Source organism: Sinohyriopsis cumingii, chromosome 16 (assembly GCF_028554795.1).
Source record: "Sinohyriopsis cumingii isolate HCF-2022 chromosome 16, ASM2855479v2, whole genome shotgun sequence".
NCBI lineage: Eukaryota > Metazoa > Mollusca > Bivalvia > Unionida > Unionidae > Sinohyriopsis > Sinohyriopsis cumingii.
The window spans coordinates 63,780,317-63,806,352 of NC_142976.1; the positions used below are offsets into that span (position 1 = coordinate 63,780,317).

The following is a 26,036-nucleotide window of genomic DNA, read 5'->3' on the forward strand; positions in this document are numbered from 1 at the left end:
TACTTTCATTTGTGGAAATTTGAATTGTTCTGAAGCAAAAGGCTAAAGTTTGAGAGCGGTTTAACTACATGTGTTCTGTTCGTGAAAAATCGTAAATGATGGCGGATGGAAGAGTGATTTTTGATGAGAGCAAAAATGTGGAGTTTCTCGGGTTTGATCTCGAAAATATTGAGCAAGCTGAGGAAAGATATGTTGAGCAGTTGAATATTTTGTGAGATTTAGATTTGGACATAGAAGTTTCTGAGATTGAATCGTCCGAAAATGATGATGCTGACAGCGATGATGACAGAGTTCTTGCGGATAAACGTTGCGCATAAGTTTGTAAATACTGGATAAATAAGTTGTGAAAAACTTCGACAAACAGGGAAAAAATTACATCAATGTGTCGACAAATTCATTTGAAATAAATGGTGAAAAATTCGTGGATTTTGTTTGGATATAAGAAGAGAAATTAAGGTAAGAGCGAATGCATGTGCATGATGTTTTCAAACAGGTAAAAACTATGGGGCACAAGCAGCTAGACACAGCTTTGTGCTTCTGAGGCATATCAGCAGAGATACTGAAAACAGTGCTGGAGCCGAATGAGTTAAGACAGTTATTGATAAAAGCAACAGGTACTTAAAGAAATATTATTTTGCACTTCTTATAAAAGGATTTAAAATGTCAACCATTATGGATTTATATGGAATTTATTACAGAAAGATGGACAAAATGTAAGTTGTCAACATGTGTGTAAATTATTCCATTCAATAACAGATTTCCATACACCAGTTTGGCCTGTTTTATCCATCTGTGTACTTATCTATGTATCTATCTACCTTTTGCCCACTGATGACAAGTGACCCATTACAGATGGAATTAATTAGCAAAGTAAGCACAACAAGAGGGTCAACCTTTTGCTGACTAAAAAAGGGAGGGGTTTAACTTGCAATCAAACTGCTTTATAAGCAAGTACTTACATTACATTCATCTGCAAGATGACAAAAGAAATAACTAATAAAAACTGTAGCAGGAGAGTAATTTTTCAATTTGTGCATTATAAAATGATGCCCAAATCATGTACCAATTTCGTGGCAATCCAATCAACATGTTAAACTGGTTATGTTCAAAAGATTTTGTCATATGCATCTGAATTCAAGTAAATCAGATCAAAAACTCTAAGAAACATCACAAAAATGTTGTGATTTGTTGATATGCACATCTTCAGATGGTGGCCATAACATTTCTTATGTTTCATGGCAATCCGTTTTCATTGGTGGTGCTAGTTACATTCCCAAGATTCTTTCTTCCATGCACTACACTAAGCTGCATGTCAAACAGGAAGGTAACTCTAACACCACAGCAATCCATCAAAAAATCGGACAACTCGAGTTTACAAGATTCTGTCATACACTACATTAAAAAAATGTGATGATGACCTTAACATTTACCAACTTTCATGGCAATCCACTGAAAACTGTCTAGTTCCAATCAAAACATTTTGTGATGAACAGAAGGCTGGATATGAGGCTTTTTATATACACACCCTCTATAGAGACAATGGTGTAGTAATATGTAAAACACACTGTGACGAACATGTAAATAATTTTCCCAAACATCAATGTGATATAATAATCTGGTACTTTGGGATTAAACCGTATCCTTGCACAAGGGTATATCAGCAATTCACATGCTCAAATAATCCTGAATTTCTGTACATGGTGTTAAGATTTTCGATAAAGTGAAACTAAACTGATCATACTTTGGTGCAGTTATAACTTTATTTAAATGAATAAAATACACGAGCACATCGCAAAGCACAATATATTTTTTAAACTCAAAGACTTGCTGATCATAAATGGTAGAGACTGCGCAAGTCACTATATGGAAAGAGTTACTGTCCTATCATTACTTATTCTTGACTCTGTGCAGTACATTTGAATTGGCAAATAACACAATTAACATGCAATGTAAGGTAAATTTTGTCTCTGCAACAAACAAAAATACTGCTTAGACTCAATACTTAATGATAGTGCAGTAAATGGTTCCATGCAGCAATTGGTGCAGACCCTCTACCTTTGGTAAGATTATGAGCCAAAAATGTTGTTCACCTAGTCTCCAAGCCTATACAATAACGATTAAATAGAATATAGTATCTCACATGCACAACAGGGTATGATGTAGCTGATGTGCAAATACCTAAACACAAAATGTAGTGCACTTTGATAACAATACCACCATCACTGCTGAAAAGTGATAACTATGTCTCATGATTTGGTAACACAAGTGAGACAATGTAAGTCTATCATACCGAGGTGAAAGCGCTAGGGGTTCTAGATATGGCTTTCCTTGAGAGACTGGTGGTGCTGAATTTTTCCGTGGTTGAGTTACAGTGGCTGCGTTCATGAGTTCTTGCCTGTGTCTGCGTAGCCTCCTTTCTGCCAGCAGATAATAGGTGGCTGTCATATGATTGTAACTATCCTTTTCAAGGGATCTGACAAAAGAAAGACAACAAATACAGCGTATGAATAAAAGAACACAAATTTTCATCACACATGTTGATCAAAGTTTTTCTTTACAAAGTATTTGGGATTCTCAGCTGTAAAATCATAAGAAAACTATGTTCCTGGTTCCAAAACTGATAAATTATTGAAAGCATGAAGTAACCTTGACCACAAATTATCTCTACCATACATGAAAGTACACTGTAGCCTACTGATAAAATCTGATGAGCAAGAGTCCCTTATAGAGGCAGATGCTCTACTATCTGAAAAGAATATCCAGCAATTCAAGACCTTTTTATTTTATATGTCAAGTGTTTAAGCCATCTGAGATATTTCTGGGTAATGGTTTTTAAATCAGCCACTGTAGCAGCCACATTGGATGTAAGATTGTAGTCTTTTTCATTTAGGACAAACTAGACACCACAAGACAACTGTCAGTGAAAACAACATGCCAATATAACCATCAAATCAGGTAAATTAGTGAAAAGATTTTGAACATATTCGTTGTGGCAGCCAAGCTGGATTTTTGTGGAATACCATTTTCAAGTAGGACCAACCAGACATCAGGAAAAGTCTTTTGGTGAAAACCCTATGTTGATAAGACATTCAATTCTGGATAAGTAGCAACAAGATTTTCCAGATGGCTGTAATGGCAGCCATATTTAAGGCCAGACTGGCACAATTTTCATTCATGACTAACTAGATATCATATTAAGAATTCTGGTGAAAAACCCCATGTGGATGTGACTTTCCATGTTAAGTTGTAACAAGAACAAAATTTTCAACCTGACTGTCATAGTAGCCATACTGGATGTCAGACTTGCACCATTTTAATTTGGTATGTAAACATTAACTTGTCTTCTTGTGATCAAGCCCAATATCAATAAGACTTTCAGTATATGAGGAGTAGCTACCAGGAGTAATGCTGTCATGGCCATATTGTATGTCATATCAGCACCATTTTCATTTAAGATCATCATGACATTATAAAAAGTCTTCTGGTAAAACCCCATGGTCATATTACCATCTATTCAGGAAAAGTTGCAATCACAAGATTTTCAAGATGGCTGCTATGGTGGCCATAGTGCATACCTGAGCAGCACCATTTTCATTGAAGATCAACTAGGCCTTAGAATGGATGTATGTGTCAAGTTTCACGGTAATCCTCCATGTAGATGGAGTAGCAGCAACAAACTTGTGCAAATGGACATCGGATAAAATGACATCATATGAGTTCTTCCGATCCATAAGTATAACCATTACAGCTAAAAACTGCTAAAAGTGGACGAGTGGTCTAAAGTGCACTCCATCACGGATCACTGCCATCTCACCTCTGTCTGCGTGGGTTCGAGTCTCAGGCTCGGCCAGTGTGGATATGTGAGAAAGCTCACCGGTAGCTTCTCGTGGGTCGGTGGTTCTTTCCGGGGTTTTCCCGGGTTCTTCCTCCACCATTAATACTGGCCGCCATGTATAGCCTATCCTGTGCTGAAAAATGGCGTTAAACCCTATAACAACAACAACAAAAAACTGCTAAAACATATATACTACCACATCAGAGAAGGGATAAATGAAGGACAAGGTCTAAACTTGAAAACTGTCAAACACACCTTGGAAGATGGGACTAACCAACCCCTCTGGTGTCTGCCTGACTCCTGGTCTTATGTTAACTTCTACGCTATGCTGTTCAACACACCCAAGTGGGAAAGCAGCAGAAGACGGATTGATTCTGAGCTCCCAAAGCATCTCCAAACTGGAGAGGATCCTGGTATCTGAATACCAGAAAGATTCTGGACACAGTTCTGGGGGAATGTGGTACACTTCATTTACAGCCTTGACAAACATCAATACTTTATCTTCCATCACCTAACCAGTAGGCTATATCTGGTGCTGAGTCACAGAAGCTCAATGCCCAATACCTAGACCTGATGCCAAAGATCTTAACCCCCTTGACTTTGGTGCAGATCTTCATCCAAGCAGGTTCATGAAGACCCCACTTGCTTTACACAAGACTTGCGGTGGATGCTAGTGAGTTCTTGAGCTGGAAAATGCATAGATCCCTCCCAGAACCAATGAGAGCCTACCTGAGAAGTGGAAAATACGGCCCTCTTCTTATCTTCTTAACATCACATTAAAATTGGGGGACTTTCAGATAGATCCCACTCCTGACACAAAAAGGATATCTGTCCATACAAGTGCACATAACACAGGCCAAGAAGGTGGTGTGAGTGTTCCAAGAAGCCTTCGCATGGCTGCATTTACCAACTCCTTTTGTGATGCTGAATGGCTGAATGAAAAATATAACAAGAAACCACCAAAATAAGTCGACAATACCTACCCTAGCACCAGTACCACTAAAGGGATATAATTTATAGAAACTCCACTAAGCTAGTATGTTCCCAAATAAACAAAAGGGAATAAAAAAAAATGTAAAAAAGGACAAGGACTAGATACAAAATGTCAAATGTAACAGAGAAATAGAAGTGTCTGATAAAATAATGTCAAAAGACACTAGAAGAATAAAAAACTTTAAGCACCCAGAGACACATACATTGGAAAGAACTCACCTTGGACTGGGGACTAGTACCAGGAAAAGTGAAATAGAAACTGGCAATGCAATATCAAAATCTATCTTCACTCTTTAGCTGGGGGTGACCATGACCATGATCTCTGACCTATAAACCAAGACTAATTAATCTGACTGGACTGATGCAACCTTTTCCACTTACTGCAGTATTTCATCTTTGGTGCAGATATTTCCTTCGACCATCTTCTCTACCACATAGCTGTGATCATCATCAGACAGGTGCTGTCGGGAGATGAGGGGTATGTTGTGGGGAGGAGGTAAATCTTCTGACATGAGCCAATGGTGGCGTTCTATCTCCCACAATGTGGCTCTTTTAACAGGCTCTCGTATCAACATTTTGGATATCAATCTGAAATTTGCCAAAGTAATCAGATTAATTTCCTGAACAGTGAAAACATGCTGAAGCTATTTGTTTAAGTGTATTCATTTTATTTGTATAAGTTCTATCAACTTCCTCCCCTTCCCTCTATAAGAAATGCCCAGTTGGAACAGTGCTTGAAGTGCTAAGCAATAATATTACCACCCAGGAGGCTGCTGGTGTTGACTATTTGCCCTATTTTATAGGTGTATATGGTAATAATGTCCTAGATGTATTACTGCTATCACTGAGGTCAGATCTAGGTATCCATTCTTGATACAATACTGATTGTACTGCTGTTAAGTACATGTACAGTGGCTTCCATATTAGCCCATGTAAATAAACACCCAGATCTGCAATGGCAGATATAGATCTATATTATACCTTTAACTCATGACTTCATTTCATTAGCTTTGACCAGTGGTTAATCAGGGTTGCAAGGATGTTCTAGATGTTCACTAGGGTTTGTGTTGTGTTTGAGGGTGGCAAAACTTATCAAAATGTAGAAATGGGTTTGTGAGGCTCAGAAAAACTAACTTTTAGGGTCATAGCCTAAAAAGGTTAGGAACCACTGGACTAGACCCTACTAATCTGCAAGTAGCTGCAACAGTATATCTGGGGCGGTTCAGTTATGTTTGTTCTTACAGAGATACATAAAGCATAGAAAACTAATTGATTAGTTATATCTATGCACATCATACAAATCCAATAAACATAGACCCTGTTTTGTTGCCATATAATGAGTTCAAAGTCTATGTTCTAACAAAGTGCAGCATACCTGATCTGCTGGTGTATTATGTGAGAACATATCTGGGTCTATACTCATTGTAATTCAAACTGATACATGCACATATATACAGTAAATTAAATGGCCCCAGCTGTAAATTCAGAAATATTCTTTAAGGATTTAATTCTCTTTTTTTTTCTTGGCATATGAATATCAAATAAAATAAAATCCAACATGAAAACAAATATTCTTAAACAAAACTAAAACCAACAGTGACCAAACAAAATTGTATTCCCATGAAATGATCCAACTGTTCCAAAAGAAATATAGTAATGTATTGCACTGTGCATTAACAATTTGAATGTACTAGATAATGTGCTAAAAACTACATATATATGTTCTATGCAATTTAAACTGCACATTTAGGAGAAGAAGTAGCACTTACGTGTGTATGTATTAGGGTTTAATGGCAATAAGTAGCATTTACATGTGTATGTATTAGGGTCTAATGGCAACAAGTAGCAGTGTTTATGTGTGTATGTATTAGGGTCTAATGGCAACAAGTAGTAGTGTTTATGTGTGTATGTATTAGGGTCTAATGGCAATAAGTAGCATTTACATGTGTATGTATTAGGGTCTAATGGCAACAAGTAGTAGTGTTTACGTGTGTATGTATTAGGGTCTAATGCCAATAAGTAGCATTTACATGTGTATGTATTAGGGTCTAATGGCAACAAGTAGCATTTACATGTGTATGTATTAGGGTCTAATGGCAACAAGTAGTAGTGTTTACGTGTGTATGTATTAGGGTCTAATGGCAATAAGTAGCATTTACATGTGTATGTATTAGGGTCTAATGGCAACAAGTAGTAGTGTTTATGTGTGTATGTATTAGGGTCTAATGGCAACAAGTAGTAGTGTTTATGTGTGTATGTATTAGGGTCTAATGGCAATAAGTAGCATTTACATGTGTATGTATTAGGGTCTAATGGCAATAATAAGTAGCATTTACGTGTGTATGTATTAGGGTCTAATGGCAACAAGTAGTAGTGTTTATGTGTGTATGTATTAGGGTCTAGTGGCAATAAGTAGTAGTGTTTATGTGTGTATGTATTAGGGTCTAATGGCAACAAGTAGTAGTGTTTATGTGTGTATGTATTAGGGTCTAATGGCAACAAGTAGTAGTGTTTATGTGTGTATGTATTAGGGTCTAATGGCAACAAGTAGTAGTGTTTACGTGTGTATGTATTAGGGTCTAATGGCAATAAGTAGCATTTACATGTGTATGTATTAGGGTCTAATGGCAACAAGTAGTAGTGTTTACGTGTGTATGTAATAGGGTCTAGTGGCAATAAGTAGCATTTACATGTGTATGTATTAGGGTCTAATGGCAACAAGTAGTAGTGTTTATGTGTGTATGTATTAGGGTCTAATGGCAACAAGTAGTAGTGTTTACGTGTGTATGTATTAGGGTCTAATGGCAACAAGTAGTAGTGTTTACGTGTGTATGTATTAGGGTCTAATGGCAATAAGTAGCATTTACATGTGTATGTATTAGGGTCTAATGGCAACAAGTAGTAGTGTTTACGTGTGTATGTAATAGGGTCTAGTGGCAATAAGTAGCATTTACATGTGTATGTATTAGGGTCTAATGGCAACAAGTAGTAGTGTTTATGTGTGTATGTATTAGGGTCTAATGGCAACAAGTAGTAGTGTTTACGTGTGTATGTATTAGGGTCTAATGGCAACAAGTAGCGTTTACGTGTGTATGTATTAGGGTCTAATGGCAATAAGAAGTAGCACTTAGGTGTGTATGTATTAGGGTCTAATGGCAATAAGAAGTAGCACAGGGCTCGAAATTAGCAGTAGTCCGCTAGCCCGAGGCTAGTAGATTTCCTGTTAGACTAGTAACTTTCATAATGTTAATAGTCCGATGGGCTAGTAAGTTTCGGTTATCAACAGTCAGCGTTTGGTTTTTGCCATTCCATAATAAAGACTTGACTTCAGCAGATGTTCTATAGAATCAAAGCAGTGCCCATTGTAAATAGTCATAAAATATTAGCATGAGAAGATAAAGCCAATTCCTGCCTCGAAAATGTGCATTAGAAGCCATCCGATTTTGTGTATTTTGCTTAACAGTGCCAATTATGGTCCTGTCATTGACAACGTGACTTGTGTAATTGATCCTAATTAATCTGATAATGAATTAAATGAAAAAATGAGGTGGCATTACACTTTATGCAATCGACCACTGACAAACTACAAAGGGGTAAACTACAGAAAAGAACACGGCAGAAATTATTCAAAGAAATTAGTTTGCATATTTGTTTAAGTTTGATTTTTTTGGCTCGCATGCCAAACACTCCAACAGTCACAACTGGAAAACTGCATATTTTACATTTGCATCTAAATAATTATAAGAATTAGATTGATTTATTACGATTACCTAATTGACATCCTTTCCAGACAACTACTTTTTCTATGATGATAAGAATAGTTTATATATTTTGTTCCCTTATAAGAATGAACAAACACGTGAAGATATCCAAGCAGAATGCCATATATTTGTTGGGAATTAAAATCTCTGAGCATGGGCATCTAAGATTTGAAAATTTTCTGCCTTATTATTAATTTCAGCAATACACTGAGGTCCGATCAATTAGGAACAATTACCAAACTTACGCTTTTAATGATGAGGCCGTAATTGGAGATGTTATATACAATGAAACGAGTCAAATGGATTTGTTTAATGGGAACACACATTTTCCAAGCTGAAACTAACATTGCTAATATTTTATAACAGTGTTTACAATAGCCACTGCTTTGATCCTGCAGAACATCCGCTGAAGTCAAGTCTTTATTAGGGAGAGGCCATTTCATTTATGGGGAAGTTGGGGCAAAGGCACGTGTTTTGAAACGTGTTTCTTGCTCTGGCTTTCTGATATAAAGGACACTTTTCTCACTTTCACTAATTCACATCAGCTATACTGTAACATCTCGTATTTCAACACGAGGCACAATTCCCTCCTTATAAAACAGGCAAAATGTGGCATTTTATAGAAAGTGTTTAGCCACCGGAAAAAAGCAAAAGTTGAATGAAAATGACACATAGGACAGGAATAATTCTTATGGTAGGGAAAAGCATAATCGAACATTTCAGAAGACATGAAGAAAAGAGAGGGAATGGATGAATTATGATGAGGAAAAGAACGTTATGCGGTCTAACTGGTGTACGGAAGTCGCAAAAAAACCCACAGAGAAAACATCCAGTTTTGTTGTCAGTTGTTTGAACTTTAAAATTGAATCGGTTAATGTACATGAAAGGTGTGGGCAACACAAAGAGAGTTCAGAGAGAAAAACAGCTATGCAGATACCACCAGAATAATCGACCGCTGGCAAGATCTTGGAAAGTTTAAATTGGAATGTGTTTGACCGGCGCGTTAATTTGTTTAAAATGCACATGCTTTCATAAACAGAAGACCCATCACTGATTTTGTATGAATGTGTCAGCTGGATGAGATGAAAGGAGTTGATGTTTGAGAGACTTACAGGAATAATAAACAGGTTGTTACATTTACTCACTACATGGTTGAAAGTGAAATGCAGAAATTTGTAAAAGGTGTGAATGAAACAATGTTTCTTGCAGTAGTGTGTGAGGATTGTACTGAAACTACAATTCAGGAGGAGGAAATTGTATATATTAGAATTCGCAAAGGAGGAGAGATTAAATAATCGTTCCTGGCAATTGATATTGTAGACAAGGCAGAAGGGATCCTGAAGGTGATCACCACTGCACTGCAATGTTTTAAGGAGACCAGAACAAACCCCATATGGACCTCGAGTGCAGGTAGAGGACGAGAAAGGACACCTGGATCCCTTTCTGGAATTGGATCCAGGTTATCTTGAAAAACAAGAAATGTAAATTGACTGATTGATGATTTGAAGCAGGATTTATACTTCTGTACTTCTGCATTTCATATGATAATGCTATTCATGAAATATAAATTATTGTTAATCTCTACAAGTGTGTGACATTCAGGGCTGGCACTACCAGATAGGCAAACTAAGCAGCTGCCTAGGGCACCGATTTCAGGGGGCACATTTCTCCAAATCAACAACAGTTTTGAAAAATAAATAAATAAATTTCAGTTTTATTGAGGGTCGTTTTTTTATCCTGGTTTATTTCATACAGGGACAAATAATTGGGTAGATTCAGTCTGACCGAAACAAGCAAAATGAATGAGCAAAAATCGCGCGTATATGAAACTTTCAGAACATAATTACGTTCGTGTGTTTTATAGCCACGAGTTCTTCCGTGGAATCATGTGTATACAAAAGCTTCAGTTTGCTGGGGGGGGGGGGGGGGGGTTGCAGAATCTAACCTTGCCTAGGGTGCCAGATAGTCTGGCGCCGGCCCTGGTGACATTGTTTAGTGGACAGGACTAGTAAAGATTTGGCAGGACTAGTACATTTCTCAGTATACTAGTCCTTCTGGCTACAAAGAAAATTGTGCTAAATTCAAGCCCTGTAGCACTTAGGTGTGCATGTATTAGGGTCTAAAGGCAATTCAGCACAATACAGGCTATAGACACTAATTAAAATTTAAAAGTAATTTTTACAAAAATCTTTTGCATGTTCCATGCAGACAGGATAGACTAGTCCAAATGGAGACCACGAGAATAAGAGTCTCCCATCCTGCAGACAGATACAATGATTAATTTTCTCACACAACCTCCTACTGATGAAACTTTAATATAAAAAAGTCCCTCTTCCTCTCTGGGGTCAAAAGTGGCATTTAAAGTATTTATGCATTTGACTAAGGAGTGACAAGCATATGTGGTACATGCAGTAATTTACATAGCAGTAACAAGCAAATCTTTTCAAAGGAGTATCAAATATACAGGAGCTTGACAAAGACATCTACAATTTCTTTCCCCCTTGGACTGAACCTACCGGCATTATGTTTTATTCTAGAGGTTATGATAAAGGAAAATAAACTGCTGTCCTATTTAATTTCAAGCTCCATGTGTCCATAGCAGAAACTTTACTGACACGTCATATAATCATGTCATGTGATAGCAAGGAGTTATATAACACCTGGTAAAATTTGGAATAATTTATTCCTTAGGTACCCACTAGTGCATCTTATGAACAATTCAAAATAAAAAAAGTCTACGAGTGTGTGTGATTTGGATTTTTAATGCAGCTTTAACAATTTTTCAGTCATATCGCTACAATGCCTTATAGTTTATAGTGATGTCTAGCACTGGGGCATCAAGCTGCAGATATGCAGCATCATGTCCCACCCAGTCACATTATCCTGACACCAGGCAGACCAGCCCTAACATTAACCTCTTAATGCTGAGCACCTAGTAAGCCAGCTGTTAGTACCATTTTTATAAGTCTTTGGTATGACTCAGCCAGGGTTAGACAGCCCAAGACCTCCTGCATCCAAGGCAGACACTCGAACCAATAGGCCACAGGAGTGGTTATGAAATGCTGCAGTCAAACTATGGTGGAGCTAATTAATTTGATGAACCTTATGCCATAGATCTTTTTTAACATTCAAGCAAATTACATTTGCAACTGTATAATACTGTTGACTAACAATCTGTGAAGAAATGCACCAAAAACAATGCAAATTAAAGAAGGTCTCCAAAAATCAGTTGAATCAAAGAAATACAATGTAATATTTTGTGACTGGATACAAATGCATGCTGTTTCAGTTATGATAAACTGGTTTTACAACTTATTACAGTATTTTGATGAATAACAACAAGCTCATTATAAACAAGAGTCCTAAAAGAATTTGGAGAAATAGAAAATAAGAATGTTTCTTCTTTTTAACTGCTAAGTGTTGAAACTTCAGTACCCCTGATATTCTTTAGCAATAGGATTTTCAAATAGGGCATGGTGACAGCCATACTGGATGTAAGATTGGCACTATTTTCATTTAAGACCAACCAGACATTGTTAGATATCTTTAGTTGAAAACCCTATGTCAATGTGACTTTTGGCTTAGAAGGGGTAAGGATATAAAGATTTTCAAGGTTCAGTAACAGCTGAATGGCATTATTGCATGTCAAAATATGTGTTGCACCATTTTATTTATGACTAGATATCACAATAAGTCTGTTGGTCAAAACCCAATGTCAACATGACCATACATTTAGAAGCAGTAGCAATAGCAAGATTTTCAAGATGGCCATATTGGCTGTCAGGCTGTCTCCATTTTGATTTTGGACCAACCAGACAGACCCTGTGACTCATATGTCAGATGGAGTAGTGATAAGATGTTCAAGATGGTCATCAGGGTGGCCATATTGGCTGTCAGGCTGTCTCCATTTTGATTTTGGACCAACCAGACAGAAATCTTCCAGTGAAGACCCTGTGACTCATAAGTCAGATGGAGTAGTGATAAGATGTTCAAGATGGTCATCACGGTGGCCATACTGCATGTTCTACAAGTAATATTTTCATTTAGGACCAACTTGTTCTCACAAAGCATTTTGGTGAAAAAAAAACCATTTCCATATGACCTTCATGTATGAGTAATTTTATGATATCTAAGACTGCTAGCATGGAGGCAGGAATGCCTGACAGATTGCCGTAATTACAGTTTAGGACCAACCACTCATCACAATAAGTCTTCTGGTAAAACCCAATGTCGATATGATCTTCTGTTTACTAGATTTTCAAGATGGCTGCCAATTGTTGGATGTCAGATTTGCATCATTTTCTTTTAGGACCAAATAGATATCCTAAGAAGTCTTTTGGTGAAAGCCAAATGTCAGTATTACCAATCACACAGTAGTAGCAAAACCAAGATTTTTAAGATGGCCACCTTACTGGAGGTTTAAGACTGGCATCATTTTCACTTAGAACCAGCTAGACACCATTTGACGTCTTCTGGTGAAAACTCTATGTACTTAGCAGGAGCAGAAGTAACTATAAGAAGAATTTCAAGATGACTGCCATGGCAGCCAAATTAGATATCAGATTTGCACCATTTTCATTTAGGACCAACAAGGCATCATAAGAAGTCTTAGGTGAAAAACCCATACCAATATGAGTATTCATCTTGAAGGAGAAATTATAACAGATTTCCAAGATGGTTACAATATTGGAGGCCAGATCAGCACCATTCAAATTTAGAACCAACTGGAGTTTATAAGAAATCTTCAGGTAACCCCCCCCCATGTCAATATGGTTTTTAGCTTAGGAGTAGGGTTTACAAGATTTTCAAGGCAGCAGCTAGATCGCTGTATTGGATGTCAGAATAGCACCATTTTCAGTTAGGACCATGACAGATGGGTGTCACATTTACAAAGCCTCAGCTATAAAGTCATGTATAAGCTATAATCTACCTGTCTTGAATAGTACCACGGCACTGTTTATTGTCTAAAGATTGCAGTGGGCTAGTGTTAAACTCTTATGCAAGGTTACATGAACCAGCGGAGGCTGGAATCTTGAATCGGCAATAGATTGTGCCATTTAAACAAAGGCTTGTAGCTATCACACCTATGTGTTAAAGTTTGTTTGACCATCCACCTAGGAGAAGTCACAATAAAAATATGAACCAACTGGAGTTTATAAGAAATCTTCAGGTAAAACCCCCCATGTCAATATGGTTTTTAGCTTAAGATGACGGCCATATTGGTATCTGAATGACAATATGTTCACTTAGGACCCACTAGACATCACAGAAGTCTTCTGGTTAAATCCCAGTGTTGATATGACTTTCAATTCAGGGTCATTTGCAATAATGAGATCCTCAAGAAGGCTACCATGGTTGCTATACTTACTAGATGCTGGATAAGCTCCATTATCACCGAGAAACAACTAGATATTATTAAGGATGCAATGTGATGCAATGTTCACATGTGTCAACAGCTTTATTAAGTTTACTGGCTATAAACATTTACAAAATTGGTAAAGATGTAAATTAACATTCACAAGACAGTCAGTTATGGTGTGTGTGTGTGTGTGTATGTGTGTGTGTGTGTGTGATTTGGCTTTTTTAATGTACCGGTAGCTTTGACAATTTTTCAGTCATATTGCTACGATTTCTGCAATGTGGCAGTTAATAGAGATGTCTAGCACTGGGGCATAATGCTGCAGACATGTAGCACGATGTCCCACCCAGTCACATTATTCTGATACCAGGCCGACCAATCCTAACAATAAAACACTAAACTCAGAATAGTGAGACAGCTGTTAGTACCATTTTTATGTCTTTGGTGTGACTTGGCAGGGGTTCGAATCCATGACCTCCCCCATCCAAGGTGGATGCTTTCACCTCTAGGCCACCGAAGCAGGCCATTAGTTATGGTGGAACTTATCCATTTCAATTAAATGATATACTTCTACATCTCTACTAAAGTGAATGGTGAAGCAGGATTTTTCTACCAATTCTTTTCTTAAAGTGTGTGGGATTTTTCCATCATAAGTGGCACTGTTAGGGAAAAGCCAAACTTGATGAGAAGTGGTTGTACCACACATTACACATTATACATCCGATTCATTTACTGATCTTGCTGACATTTTAAAAACTTGAAAAACATGTTCTTCAACAGAACCTTTCGTAAGTAACATTATCTTTGAAAGCAACAAATTAATAACAAAAGTTGCAATTCAAATTGTTTGATTAAATGTTATCATTTTTTGATAACATTATGTTCGGTATGTTCGGTAAACATAAGCTTTATAGTGAAAAACCAATGTTATGGGGATATCCTAAGCAACCCTAGCTGGGGAATTTATCCACCTAAATCTGTTGGCACAATCAGCTACTTTGTACTGCCTATAGAATCCATTTTCAGGAGCCACCCTAATACCTCCGCTCCCTTGGTTACTTTCATATATATGTACTTGCTACCTCTAATTTTATGGAATGCCCTGTATGCTGTCATGATCATCCATTCAAAAGGAACAGAAATAAGAAGATTTTTAAAATGTGCTCAACTGTTAATTCAAATCCAAGTCTCCATCACTCTTGCTCTTGCCTATGGTATAGTTAGTATCTATGGACCCAGTCACTCAAAAGTCATAGAGGGAGAAGTCTATGCCAATATTTTAGAAGTTTTCATTTCTGTACATTTACTGAAGCCAGTCCCTTGTTACAACACGCCAAGGCCCAACTGCAGCTGAATCATGGCATCATATTAACAACCACATGAACGTGTGCAACTGTTGATAATATATACCACCATTCCCGCTCAAGGATTAAGCATGTGGTTTCAGTGCAAATATGATACTAATCAGTTGGGGATGAAATGATACAAATGTGTTGTGTATCGATGTAATTCATGCTAATTAGATTATGATATGATACATTATCGATACACATGTCGATTTGATAGTCTTTCCATCTTCTGAAGGTCTGACGGTGGTAGGTGGTGATCTTTTATGTGCCGACATATTGGTTTGATTTCCAGTATGCAGGCTGCAGACAGACATACACATATCATCTATTGATATTCCATTCTCATAAAAACACGTTCAAACAGACTATCTGTCAGTTAAAAGTGATTTTAATGTAACCTTTTAGATTATTTCAGTCTGCCTCTTTTGATCCATGCAATGAGACTCATCCTGACCACCACCATGCCCATTGGTTTGCACTGCATGAATGCTTTAAAAACATCCATTTTCAATTTCATCTTCAAAACAGAATAAATAGTGCAACTTCCTTGTGCAAGGAAAGTCTCTCAAAGAGAAAGTCTGTGTATAGGGATGAATACCAACAAATTCTAGGTATATGGATGAATACCAACAAAATCAATCATATTTACTTCCTGCACATGCAAACCAACTGCTATGGCCAAAGGCACTTGGTTTTCTTAGTGAAGAAGGAAAACTTTTGTCAACACAACTCCCTTCTATAAAAAATATTAAAATTGTATGAAAAGATTACAAACATCATGAGGTTTGAAATCTGTCCCTTGCCAATTCTGTGTGAATTTTATTTATCTTGTCAGCACATTCAGTCACTGATTAAATATCTCAACATGCAAAAAGACATTCCAAATTTGTACGATTTAAACAGAGACATTCCAAATTTGTACTATTTAAATAGAGACATTCCAAATTTGTACAATTTAAATAGATACATTCCAAATTTGTACAATTTAAATAGAGATATTCCAAATTTGCTCGACATGTACGATTTAAGTACTTTACAGATCATTTAATAACCACAAAGTTAATCTGTTGCTCTACCAATACTTCCTGGAAGTAACAGTAACCACAATCAAAACTTTATGTGGCTTATTCCTTCAAGAAATAAGCCACATAAAGTTTTGATTGGTAGTTACTGTTTACGATGGACTGGAGCAAACAATAACCACCAATCGAATTCCATTTTTCACTCTGTGACACACCTGAAGTATAGTCATCAACAGAGTAACTTCGCAGAAAAGTGGTTATTAAAAGATTACGAGTAAAATACTTCATTATCCATGGGAAACACATCTGGAATATCTCCTTTATGCTGAACGTGAAGTTGGGATAAGATAATCAGCACTCTGAATCAGCAAGGTGGGGTGGACATTACGATCACATCATCTGGTGTTAATATGTACTACATATAGAAGGCAAGTGGATGTTGTCAAAATATTTCTTTTCTTTTTTTACAAAACGAGTGCCTGAACCTGCAACATCTGTCTCTGATGAATTCTCAATTTAATGAACAAAAAGTATACATGCCAACCCCATGAGAAGTAAGCATAATCATTACTATAATAAGTGGCACCCCCCCCCCCCGAGTAATTTGAGTGTAAAAATGTAATCTATATATTACATGCCAGACTTGCAGCATGCATGAAAAAGATCATTTTATTTTTGCTACAAACCTGGTTCTGCAGTTGCTCAAAATTTTTGTCACAATGGGCAAAATCCATATGGATTAGAACCAGAAAACAAACACAAAATATATTGAAAAATTATTTATATTCAGCACTCACTACTAGTCAATGTATGTAATTTCCCTAAATGATCGTGAATTGAAATTCTCCAATGATCATGATCATATGCTCAGATTGCTGTATCACATTTCAATCACACTTGTCTTTTAAAGTTTGTAAAGCAGCGTTGATTTGACCATTTGTCTGATCTGACATGTTTTTAAGTTTGAAAAGATCCATCTGCTCAAACATTTTAAGTCACATAACGTCCACAACTCGCATTGTAAAGCATTTTATTTAACATCTGGTACCATTTTCTTCAAAAAGAATAGACAGATCTGCTAACTACCTAATCAATATAATGAATCTATGAGGCAAAGTTTATATTAGAAAAAACTCATTTTTATTCTTGGAAATGGGTTGTATACAGTTGTATAAATAGTAACAAAGGAAATACTCTTATGCCATTCTTACTCAGCAGTCACCTTTTTAAGAATATTCTCAAATTTATCAGTTGAATTAAAAAGGTGATAAAAATGACAAAAACAACATTTTGTTGCTTTATTTTTGTTTTTTAATGTACCAGATACGTGTGATCCATATAAATGCCAGCGTAAAACATAATTTGGTAACAAAGAAAGCATAACGATTACACCAGAAGCATAATGGTTGGCATGTATGAAAAAGGAAAATCACCAATAATTTTTCATAACCACTAAATATTAAATTAACTTGCATTGAGAAGGTATAGTTTTTGTATAAATTTTTCATCTCTTGTATATATATCTGCATTGGTATGGCAAAGTTACTGATGTATCCATATCAATGAATCATTTCACCCTACTATTCAGTGTATTGTCTGCTTTTTTAATATTTAATTTTGCATATCTCATTTCATTACATTCCATATCTAACAACCATGTAAATGTATGCCTCTCACCAATTCAGCATGCAAGTTGGTTCATATTTCTTTAAAAAAGAAGAAAGAATAGCACTGTAAACAAAACATTATACACAAGCCCAGTGTAGGACCTACAGTACAGCTCACATCATTTTTTTTCTTTCTGCAGGAGTTGCAGAAAGGGCAATTAATCCCATGAACATTCGCTCTCCATTGGAGGGGTAAATACCTACAAATCACCAGAGATTCAGCAGGCATAGGTCCAATGGGGGCTGATGGACATTATAGACATTTTGAATAATCAGTGCATGAAGACCACCTATGGAAAGACTATGAGATCAAAAAGTGATTCACAATCTGATGTCAATTAAAGAATCAATCATCTTTATGCAGGTTATATATTTTGACAAAAAAGATAAAAATCAATTCAAAAGAGCTGTCTATACTCAATACATGTCTTAAGAAAAAGCTGATCTACCTCTATGCACTAATTTCTATCTACAGTTATTGGGGGGCCCTGAGTGGCCGAGTGTTCTAAAGCGCTCTCTGTTACAGATCACTGCCATCTCACCTCTGTCTGCGTGGGTTCAAGTCTAGGATTTGGCCAATGTGGGTATGTGAGTAAGCTTGCCAGTAGCTTCTTGTGGGTCAGTGGTTCTTTCCTTGGTTTTCCAGGGTTCTTCCTCCACCATTAATACTCGCCACCATGCATAGCCTATCGTGTGCTGAAAAATGATGTTAAACCCCACAACAACAACAACTACAGTTATTGGTGATATAAAAAATTCATGAACACTGGGCCTAATATAGTTTAAACAATGTGGCCCTAAGAAATTATCATCAGTGGCACACAATTATAAATGTTGAATTCCTAGAATGGTCAGTGACATCTACTTAATGCATAATAAAGCGATCATGATGCAGAATGGGTATGCTACATTGTTTAAACTGAATTCTGAATTAGAAAGATTTTAACATTGCCAGTAAAGGCAAATCTACTTTGTGCACTGAAGATGATCAACCTTTTTCAAACACACATTCACTGAATACTAAAGACTCTTTAGAAATTATTTTTTATTTGCAAAACATGTAACTGATATAAAGACAAATCTTCAACTGGTATCCAATTCTGGAATATAAAACTACCACTTTTTCTCCGAGTTCTCTCACAGCACTGGCTGTTCAATAGTTAATCACTCTGAATTCTCTCAACCCTTCCATGGTGGAGATAAACAACAGAATTCCAAAGAGCAGCAATAGTATGTTGTAAGGCATACATTAGTCCACCGTGACACTTCAATGCAGAGCGAATATAGAGGCAATTAAACCACCTAACTACGATGGAAAGGTGAACAAAAAAAAGTGCAAGCTGTACTGTATTATAACTACTACTGTTATTATTATTATTATTATTGCTATTATTATTATTATTATTAAAAAAGAAACAAATCCACAATATGCAGCTTTGGTAGCACGATCCAATTTATAAATTCTCCCAAATAATCTTTCACTTCTTGTTCTGTCTGGAAGAGGAAGTGACTTCTTGTTGTGAAAGCATAAGATGGTCTATGATCCAGTATCCAAAATAACAATGTATCAATTCATGTAGAGAGTTTAGGTTACCAGCAAAATTTGGGCTGCATGCTGATGCTTCAGGTTGGACAAGACTGATTACAATTTTATTTATTTTCCAAGAAAACAATTATAAAAAGACCCATTAAGATTAGCCCACTTACTCTCTGCATTCTTGAGTGATGAAGGGTGGAATGCTGTATTTACAATCCATAATCATGGTCAAAGTCTCACTGTCATTAGCCTCCTGGAATGGTGGTCGTCCACAAACTAGCATGTATAGTATCACACCCAGACTCCATATATCTGGAAAACAATAATGTGTAAAACAAAATAAAAATTTAAAAAGGTTATTGTAGTTTCTTTTACATTTAAATAAATTAAATCCTAATTGTAGTTATGAATATGGAACAAACAAGTTTTGTAAATGTAATTATTAAAGATATAAAATGAAACTGAGGAATTACAGTATTATTATGAACTGAATCCAAAATAATCGTCAAATGTTCTATTCAAGTCCAAAAGAATTAAATGTTATGAATATATTTCCGATACTTGAATGTACTAGTCTAGTAACAGTCCTGATTTATGAAAATGGCACTGACCAGTACTTCTTTGAATAATTCAAAATAGTCCCAGAATAATATTTATTCCAATAAGCATTTTGTAGTTCCAGTGAATAGTTTAAACAAATATTTCTTTTCAAACAGTATCTAAACACAACATTAAATACATCTACAGACATGTTACAAGAACATAACAAATACAAATGAAAAAATTATCCAGCCCAAATGACTTGTATACAAGCATAAAGGGTGAAAATGCATTTTGCACCTACTTGCTACATGACATTTTGTAAATATCTCACATTGCAACTGAACCCACCTGACTGAACCCATCTAATGGGAAACAACCCCAAACTTGTCAACAGACCAGGCATGAATCTTGTATTTTCTCACAGATGCCAGGACAATGAAAAAAAAAAAAAAAAAAAAAAAAAAAAACAGTTTTGTGTGTGAGGTCCTAAAAGGAAGCCTTGCTCAATGGTTCATCGTGGTTTTGGTTAAACACTACATGTATTACAAAAGATAGACTCCACCTCAGTGTAAAATAGTGGGAGGCAGGTAGGTCTCTTTAGCTTGTACCAACAAGGCTTAATCTGAACTGACTGCCATTCCCTGAAAATTTAAATGTATTGGAAATAGCTCAACAGTCCTCAATACCTGACACTGAACATATTTGTTTCTCAAAAAGGAAATCAGCAACAAAAGTCACAGGGACAACTAGGATAAATGTGTTTCCCACTGCACCAATCACAGAGGATTTTCCACTAGATATCATAGACCTTGTATGTAGAAGCTTTCCTGGCCTGAATGACGAAACTGACAAATGCCAGCTGGATTGCTTGTTGTCAAGAAGGGAGTCACTGTGTTGTGACTCAAGATCCCTCATATGATCTATCAACTGAATGTTTGAGGCTGCAGAATGGACTCATGCAGGTGGCCCATAGGCGATTCACATTTGTATGCTACATGGCCAACTGCGATGGGCCAAGTACAGTTGTGAAGGATCAACGATGATAATCATTCAGACTTTGGGAAGCCACAGGGGGAATGTGTCCTCCAAGAAGGGTCTCAGCTTCCAACAGAGCACCCCTAAGAAGGTCTTCTCAATGGTTAAGAACTAAGGATTCCAATGTAACACCACCCTCACAATGTCAAAGCCAATCAAAAAGGAACTCTGATTTAGATTTGCCAGACATGTCTCACATATAATAGCTCATCCTTCTCTGAATCAACATTTTGCCTTAAAAAATGAATTATACTTCCATATTATTCGATGTACCAAAATAATATATGAAGCAAAATTCTACTTTAAATTAATTTACTTTTATTTCGATGCTCATCTCTTTGACATACCTAAACTTCAAACAAATTGGATTGTTCCACTTTGTGCACATTACCTTTGCCAATTACCCTGAAGGGCTCTCCCATTAAGGATTCTAAAACAACAATACCCTAGCTATTGTCCTTCAGTTAAGTAATCTGTGAAAAGGTGCTTGCTTATCTCTGACTAGTTTACCTTTTAATCACCTCTGTGACAATAACCTGTATAGACTACCCCCAGGTAATATTCATGAGTGTATTATTCAAAACATGAAGGCATCTGTAGATGGAAATAAAAGACTGTTTTCCTGAAGACATGTCATATTCTGGCAAGTGTCTGAATGGATCAGAAATATACAATCTTTATGGCCTCTCACGCTCACCCCTTAGAATGGCCTTCCTTTCTACAACTTGATACAAGGTCATCTGCTGTAGTTTAATTGTTAATATAATAGACCTAACTGGAAACAATGGATTCAATTTCACCAAAGTGGAAGCTTTCAAAATTAGCGCAACTTTCTCATGCTGATCTGACAATTGACTGTACTGGGTGACATTTCCTGTCTGTTCTTCACATGTGTTTCAACTCCATTTGAAACTAAATTCATTAAAATAATGTCCTTATATTTAGTAATATACAAGATTGTGTACCTTTTCAATTATGCAACTGAAATATGTATGTATGTATGTATGTATGTATGTATGTATGTATGTATGTATGTATGTATGTATGTGTGTATGTATGTATGCATGTATGAGTGTATGTATGTATGTATGTTGGAGGAAGAACCTGGGATGCACCCCCCCACTAAATGCCCATGGAAAGTTACAGGCAAGCTTTCTCACATACACATGCTGGTTGAGCTGAGACTCGAACCCATGTTGACACAGGTGGGATGTCAGTGATAAATATAGGCAGGTACCTCTGATCATTCAGCCACATACTGATTCTGTAATCAGAAGGACTATTTTTAGACTGATAAATTTATGAGTCCTGCAGAATCTAGTCCTTCCCACAAAACAATGTTAGACATATATCTAGATTAATGACACGTGTTCTTTCTTACATATCACCATCATTCGTAATTCAAATCTTACTTTAGAAACCCACCAAAGTTACCTAAACATATTCACTACAAGTTCTGAAGAAAAAAACTATGATTCACCAGAAAGTCATTAATCCCCCATTATACAACTGACGTAAGGCAGCGCTAACAATACTACAGTAAAAACTATATCATGATGTCACTATTGGCATGATGTGGGTTTTCATAACAGATGCACAACAAATACAAACCTCTGAGTGGAATGTTTCCACAATGGATAATTCTTTTTAGACAGAATACCGTAATTACTCATAACAGGGATTTGATTAAAATAGTCTTTTTCTAGCATTTATGTGATGAGAGAGAGAATGTAATTATGACAGCATAAGTGTCTGTAAAAGTGCAAAAACTAAAGAAAGCTGTTATTTTTTTATTTAAAAATACTATTCCTTCCAAAATCAAATCATATCCCATGAATACAGTTGTTTCACATAAAAAATGTGGTCCTTGTCACAAGAAACATCTGAAAACAAGATACTTTTATAATTTTACCACAAGTCCATTACAACAATGTTTAAATACTCTGCATGATTTATAATGTTCCCAGTTCAAGAGCCTTGAAGATGGTGTGGGGTAATGATGTTTTTCTTACACCTGTCTTTAACTAATGTGGCTTGTGTTATCGACTACATTTCTTGTGCAGTAGCCAAAGGATCTCTGTGTAAGATCTAAAACTTCAAGGCACATCATTGAGTGAATCTGACTTTCAGAATATTGTTTTGTCAGTATCCATCAGCAAAGCATCAGATGTCTGGCCAAATGCTTGGTTAACAAAGCCCTGATATCTGATTAAAAAAACAAGCAAACAATGTTCTACTGATTAATGCATACATGTGAATAGTATAAATTACAGTAGATAAGAAGCTAATAAACGCTGCCTTTCTTAAATGGCTTACCTACAAGCATTTAGTTATTAACAATTCACCTTAAAGGCTGGCTCTTTAGTATGGTGTGAAACTTCAGATTAGCCTATTGTTAGCCCTAATATGTGTCAGCTCAGTGCCCATCATTCATTAGCCTATTGTTAGCCCTAATATGTGTCAGCTCAGTGCGAATTGTTCATTGCTTTAACCTCAAATGTCCCTGCAACATTTTCAGGGTTGGTGTTGCACAGATCAGCCCAACACACAGCATGTTATATATATTGAACCAGTTCCAGTGTGTGTCAGGAATATAGCTGATATAATATATTTCCAAGTTCAAACAGAATTGTGGTGTTATAATGTTTATCTAAGCATGGACTTGAAATTTGGAATCAAAGTTTGTTTCAATAATCAGATTTGATGAGCTTCAGAAAAATTCGGGACTAAAAGCTTTTTTGGTCTAGAGGTTATTTCTGTGTGCAGAGGATTCAGTTTTGTGGAGTTTAATTGTATTCCAACAGAAAATTTACTTGCCTGAGGCTAGCAGACTACTGCAAACTTCAAGCCTTGCTATGTATATTAATAAATCTTGAGCTGCTAAGAGTTTTTTCAAACACCTTCCACATCCTTATCCTACCATTTTACTGTCAACATTTTAGGAAACATCTACAGGGTACTCATCAATACTAATGATTGGTTATCCAGGTACCTGATTAAAGGGGAATTGTATTGAATGTGAACCTGAACTGCTTTGTTGTAGGTTCATGCATGCCAACCCCCAAGAGAAGTATAAGCATAAATGGCAATAAAGTGTAATCTGAACATAAAATGAACAATATATATATTACATGCCATAATTACAGAAAACTTATTAAAAATGTACCCAGGTAACCAATCATTAGGCTTGATGTCTACCTGGTAGATGTTTCCTAAAATTTTGACAGGTCTACTTACCTGCATCTGCAGTTAATAGTCTTGTTATAATTGGATAAATCCATGTGGAATAGTATGAGAGTACAGACACAAAACAAACTGATAAATTATTTATACATAACACTCACATTAACTAGTCTACATGTCTACCTTTCTGCTGAATGGTTTTGACGTCTACAAATGACGAATGCTGTATTACATCACTGTCGAATCCCTCTTTTCAAAATTTGTAAAATGCTATTAATTTGTCCTTTTCCTGATGCAACATGTTCTAAAGTTTAACAAAATCCACCTCAAACATTTTTCAATCATATAACATCCAAGACTCACTTCGATAAAGCCTGTTTCACTTAATATTTGGCACCTTTTTTTTTCAATATAGACTGGTCCACTATGAAAGTGTATATAAAAATATACTGAAGCTGTGACACATTGTTTCACGTTTAAGGAACCTGTCTGCTTTTTTTTATAGAAAGTTTCATGTACAGTTACTATAATGAGATGAAAAATGGAAATTAGAGGTCTAATGATGGATAACTGTGCAGCAGCCTATAGTCACACAACACAACCATGAACTATATTCATTAGTCTATGTCTCGCTTGCTCCTAATGTCTTTGAGCTGAATTTGGAAACACTTTTATTTTTAATAAATGGGTACTTGGTTGACCATTTTATTATTTTCAACAGGGGATACTTGAGTATCTGTTGAGAGCTTTAGCTTCTGTCCATATCCTCAAATCCTAACATACTATAAATATACTTTTATAAAACTATCTACATCCATATTCTACCAATCCTAAAAGGTTTTATTACACTATCCAACTCCTTACTCTACCACCCTAAATGAGGCTTTTACCACACTATCCAAATCCTTATCCTAAAAGAGACTTTTATTACACTATCCAACACCCTATATGAGGCTTTTACCACACTATCCAAATCCTTATCCTACCCATCCCAAAAAAGGCTTTATTTATGTTATCTGCATCTTCAGAATAACATGCTAAAAGAGGCTCTATTTTTGCTGTATACATCCTCAGAGTACCCATCCCAAAAGAAGCTTTATTTATGCTATCCACATCATCAGAGTACCCATCCCAAAAGAGGCTTTGTTTATGTAATTCACACACTCAGTGAACCGTCCTAAAAGAGGCTTTATTTATGCTATCCATATCCTCAGAGTACCCATCCCAAAAGAAGCATTATTTTTGCTATCCACATCTTGGAGTACCATCCTAAAAAATAGTTGATGCTATATACATCTTAAAGAGTACCATCCCAAAAGAGGCTTTGTTTATGCAATCCACATCCCTAGAGTACCTATCCTAAAAGAGCCTTTATTTATGGTGGCACTCTACAGTTTTGTATTTTGCATAGGATTTGAATTGCACCTTTAAAATACTGCGAGCTCCACTTGGTCATTTCACTTCCTGGACTTCAGAGGTAAATTGTATTAAACAGAGCTAATAACATTTTTTACATTTCATATATTTGGTAATTCATCCAGTGCACTTTCAGAAGTTGGTATTGTCTAGTTGGGCAAAATTAATTTTCCCCAATTTAATAAATGCTAAACATAGTGTACTTTAGACTAACTCAGGCTGACTTTTTTTAGCATAAGGGAGCAGTCATTTTAGTTAGCAGTGTGCACAGATCATGTACTATTTCCATAAGCACAATATCCAAAGAAATGTCAGCCACATTACATCCAAGAAGCA

General features: G+C 36.2%; 1 protein-coding gene across 3 annotated transcripts in view; it reads right to left on the reverse strand.

Moving 5' to 3' along the window:
- Positions 1-26,036, reverse strand: part of LOC149780585 (SNF-related serine/threonine-protein kinase-like) — an 83,435-nt gene that overhangs the window by 40,473 nt on the left and 16,926 nt on the right. For all 3 annotated transcript variants that reach the window (XM_089937702.1, XM_089937701.1, XM_089937700.1), the window contains exons 2-4: positions 19,694-19,835; positions 5,210-5,416; positions 2,291-2,473 (exon numbers count right to left, since the gene is read on the reverse strand). In XM_089937702.1, the coding sequence (XP_089793828.1) occupies positions 2,291-2,473; positions 5,210-5,416; positions 19,694-19,835 (532 nt within the window). The remainder of the gene's footprint in view (positions 1-2,290; positions 2,474-5,209; positions 5,417-19,693; positions 19,836-26,036) is intronic.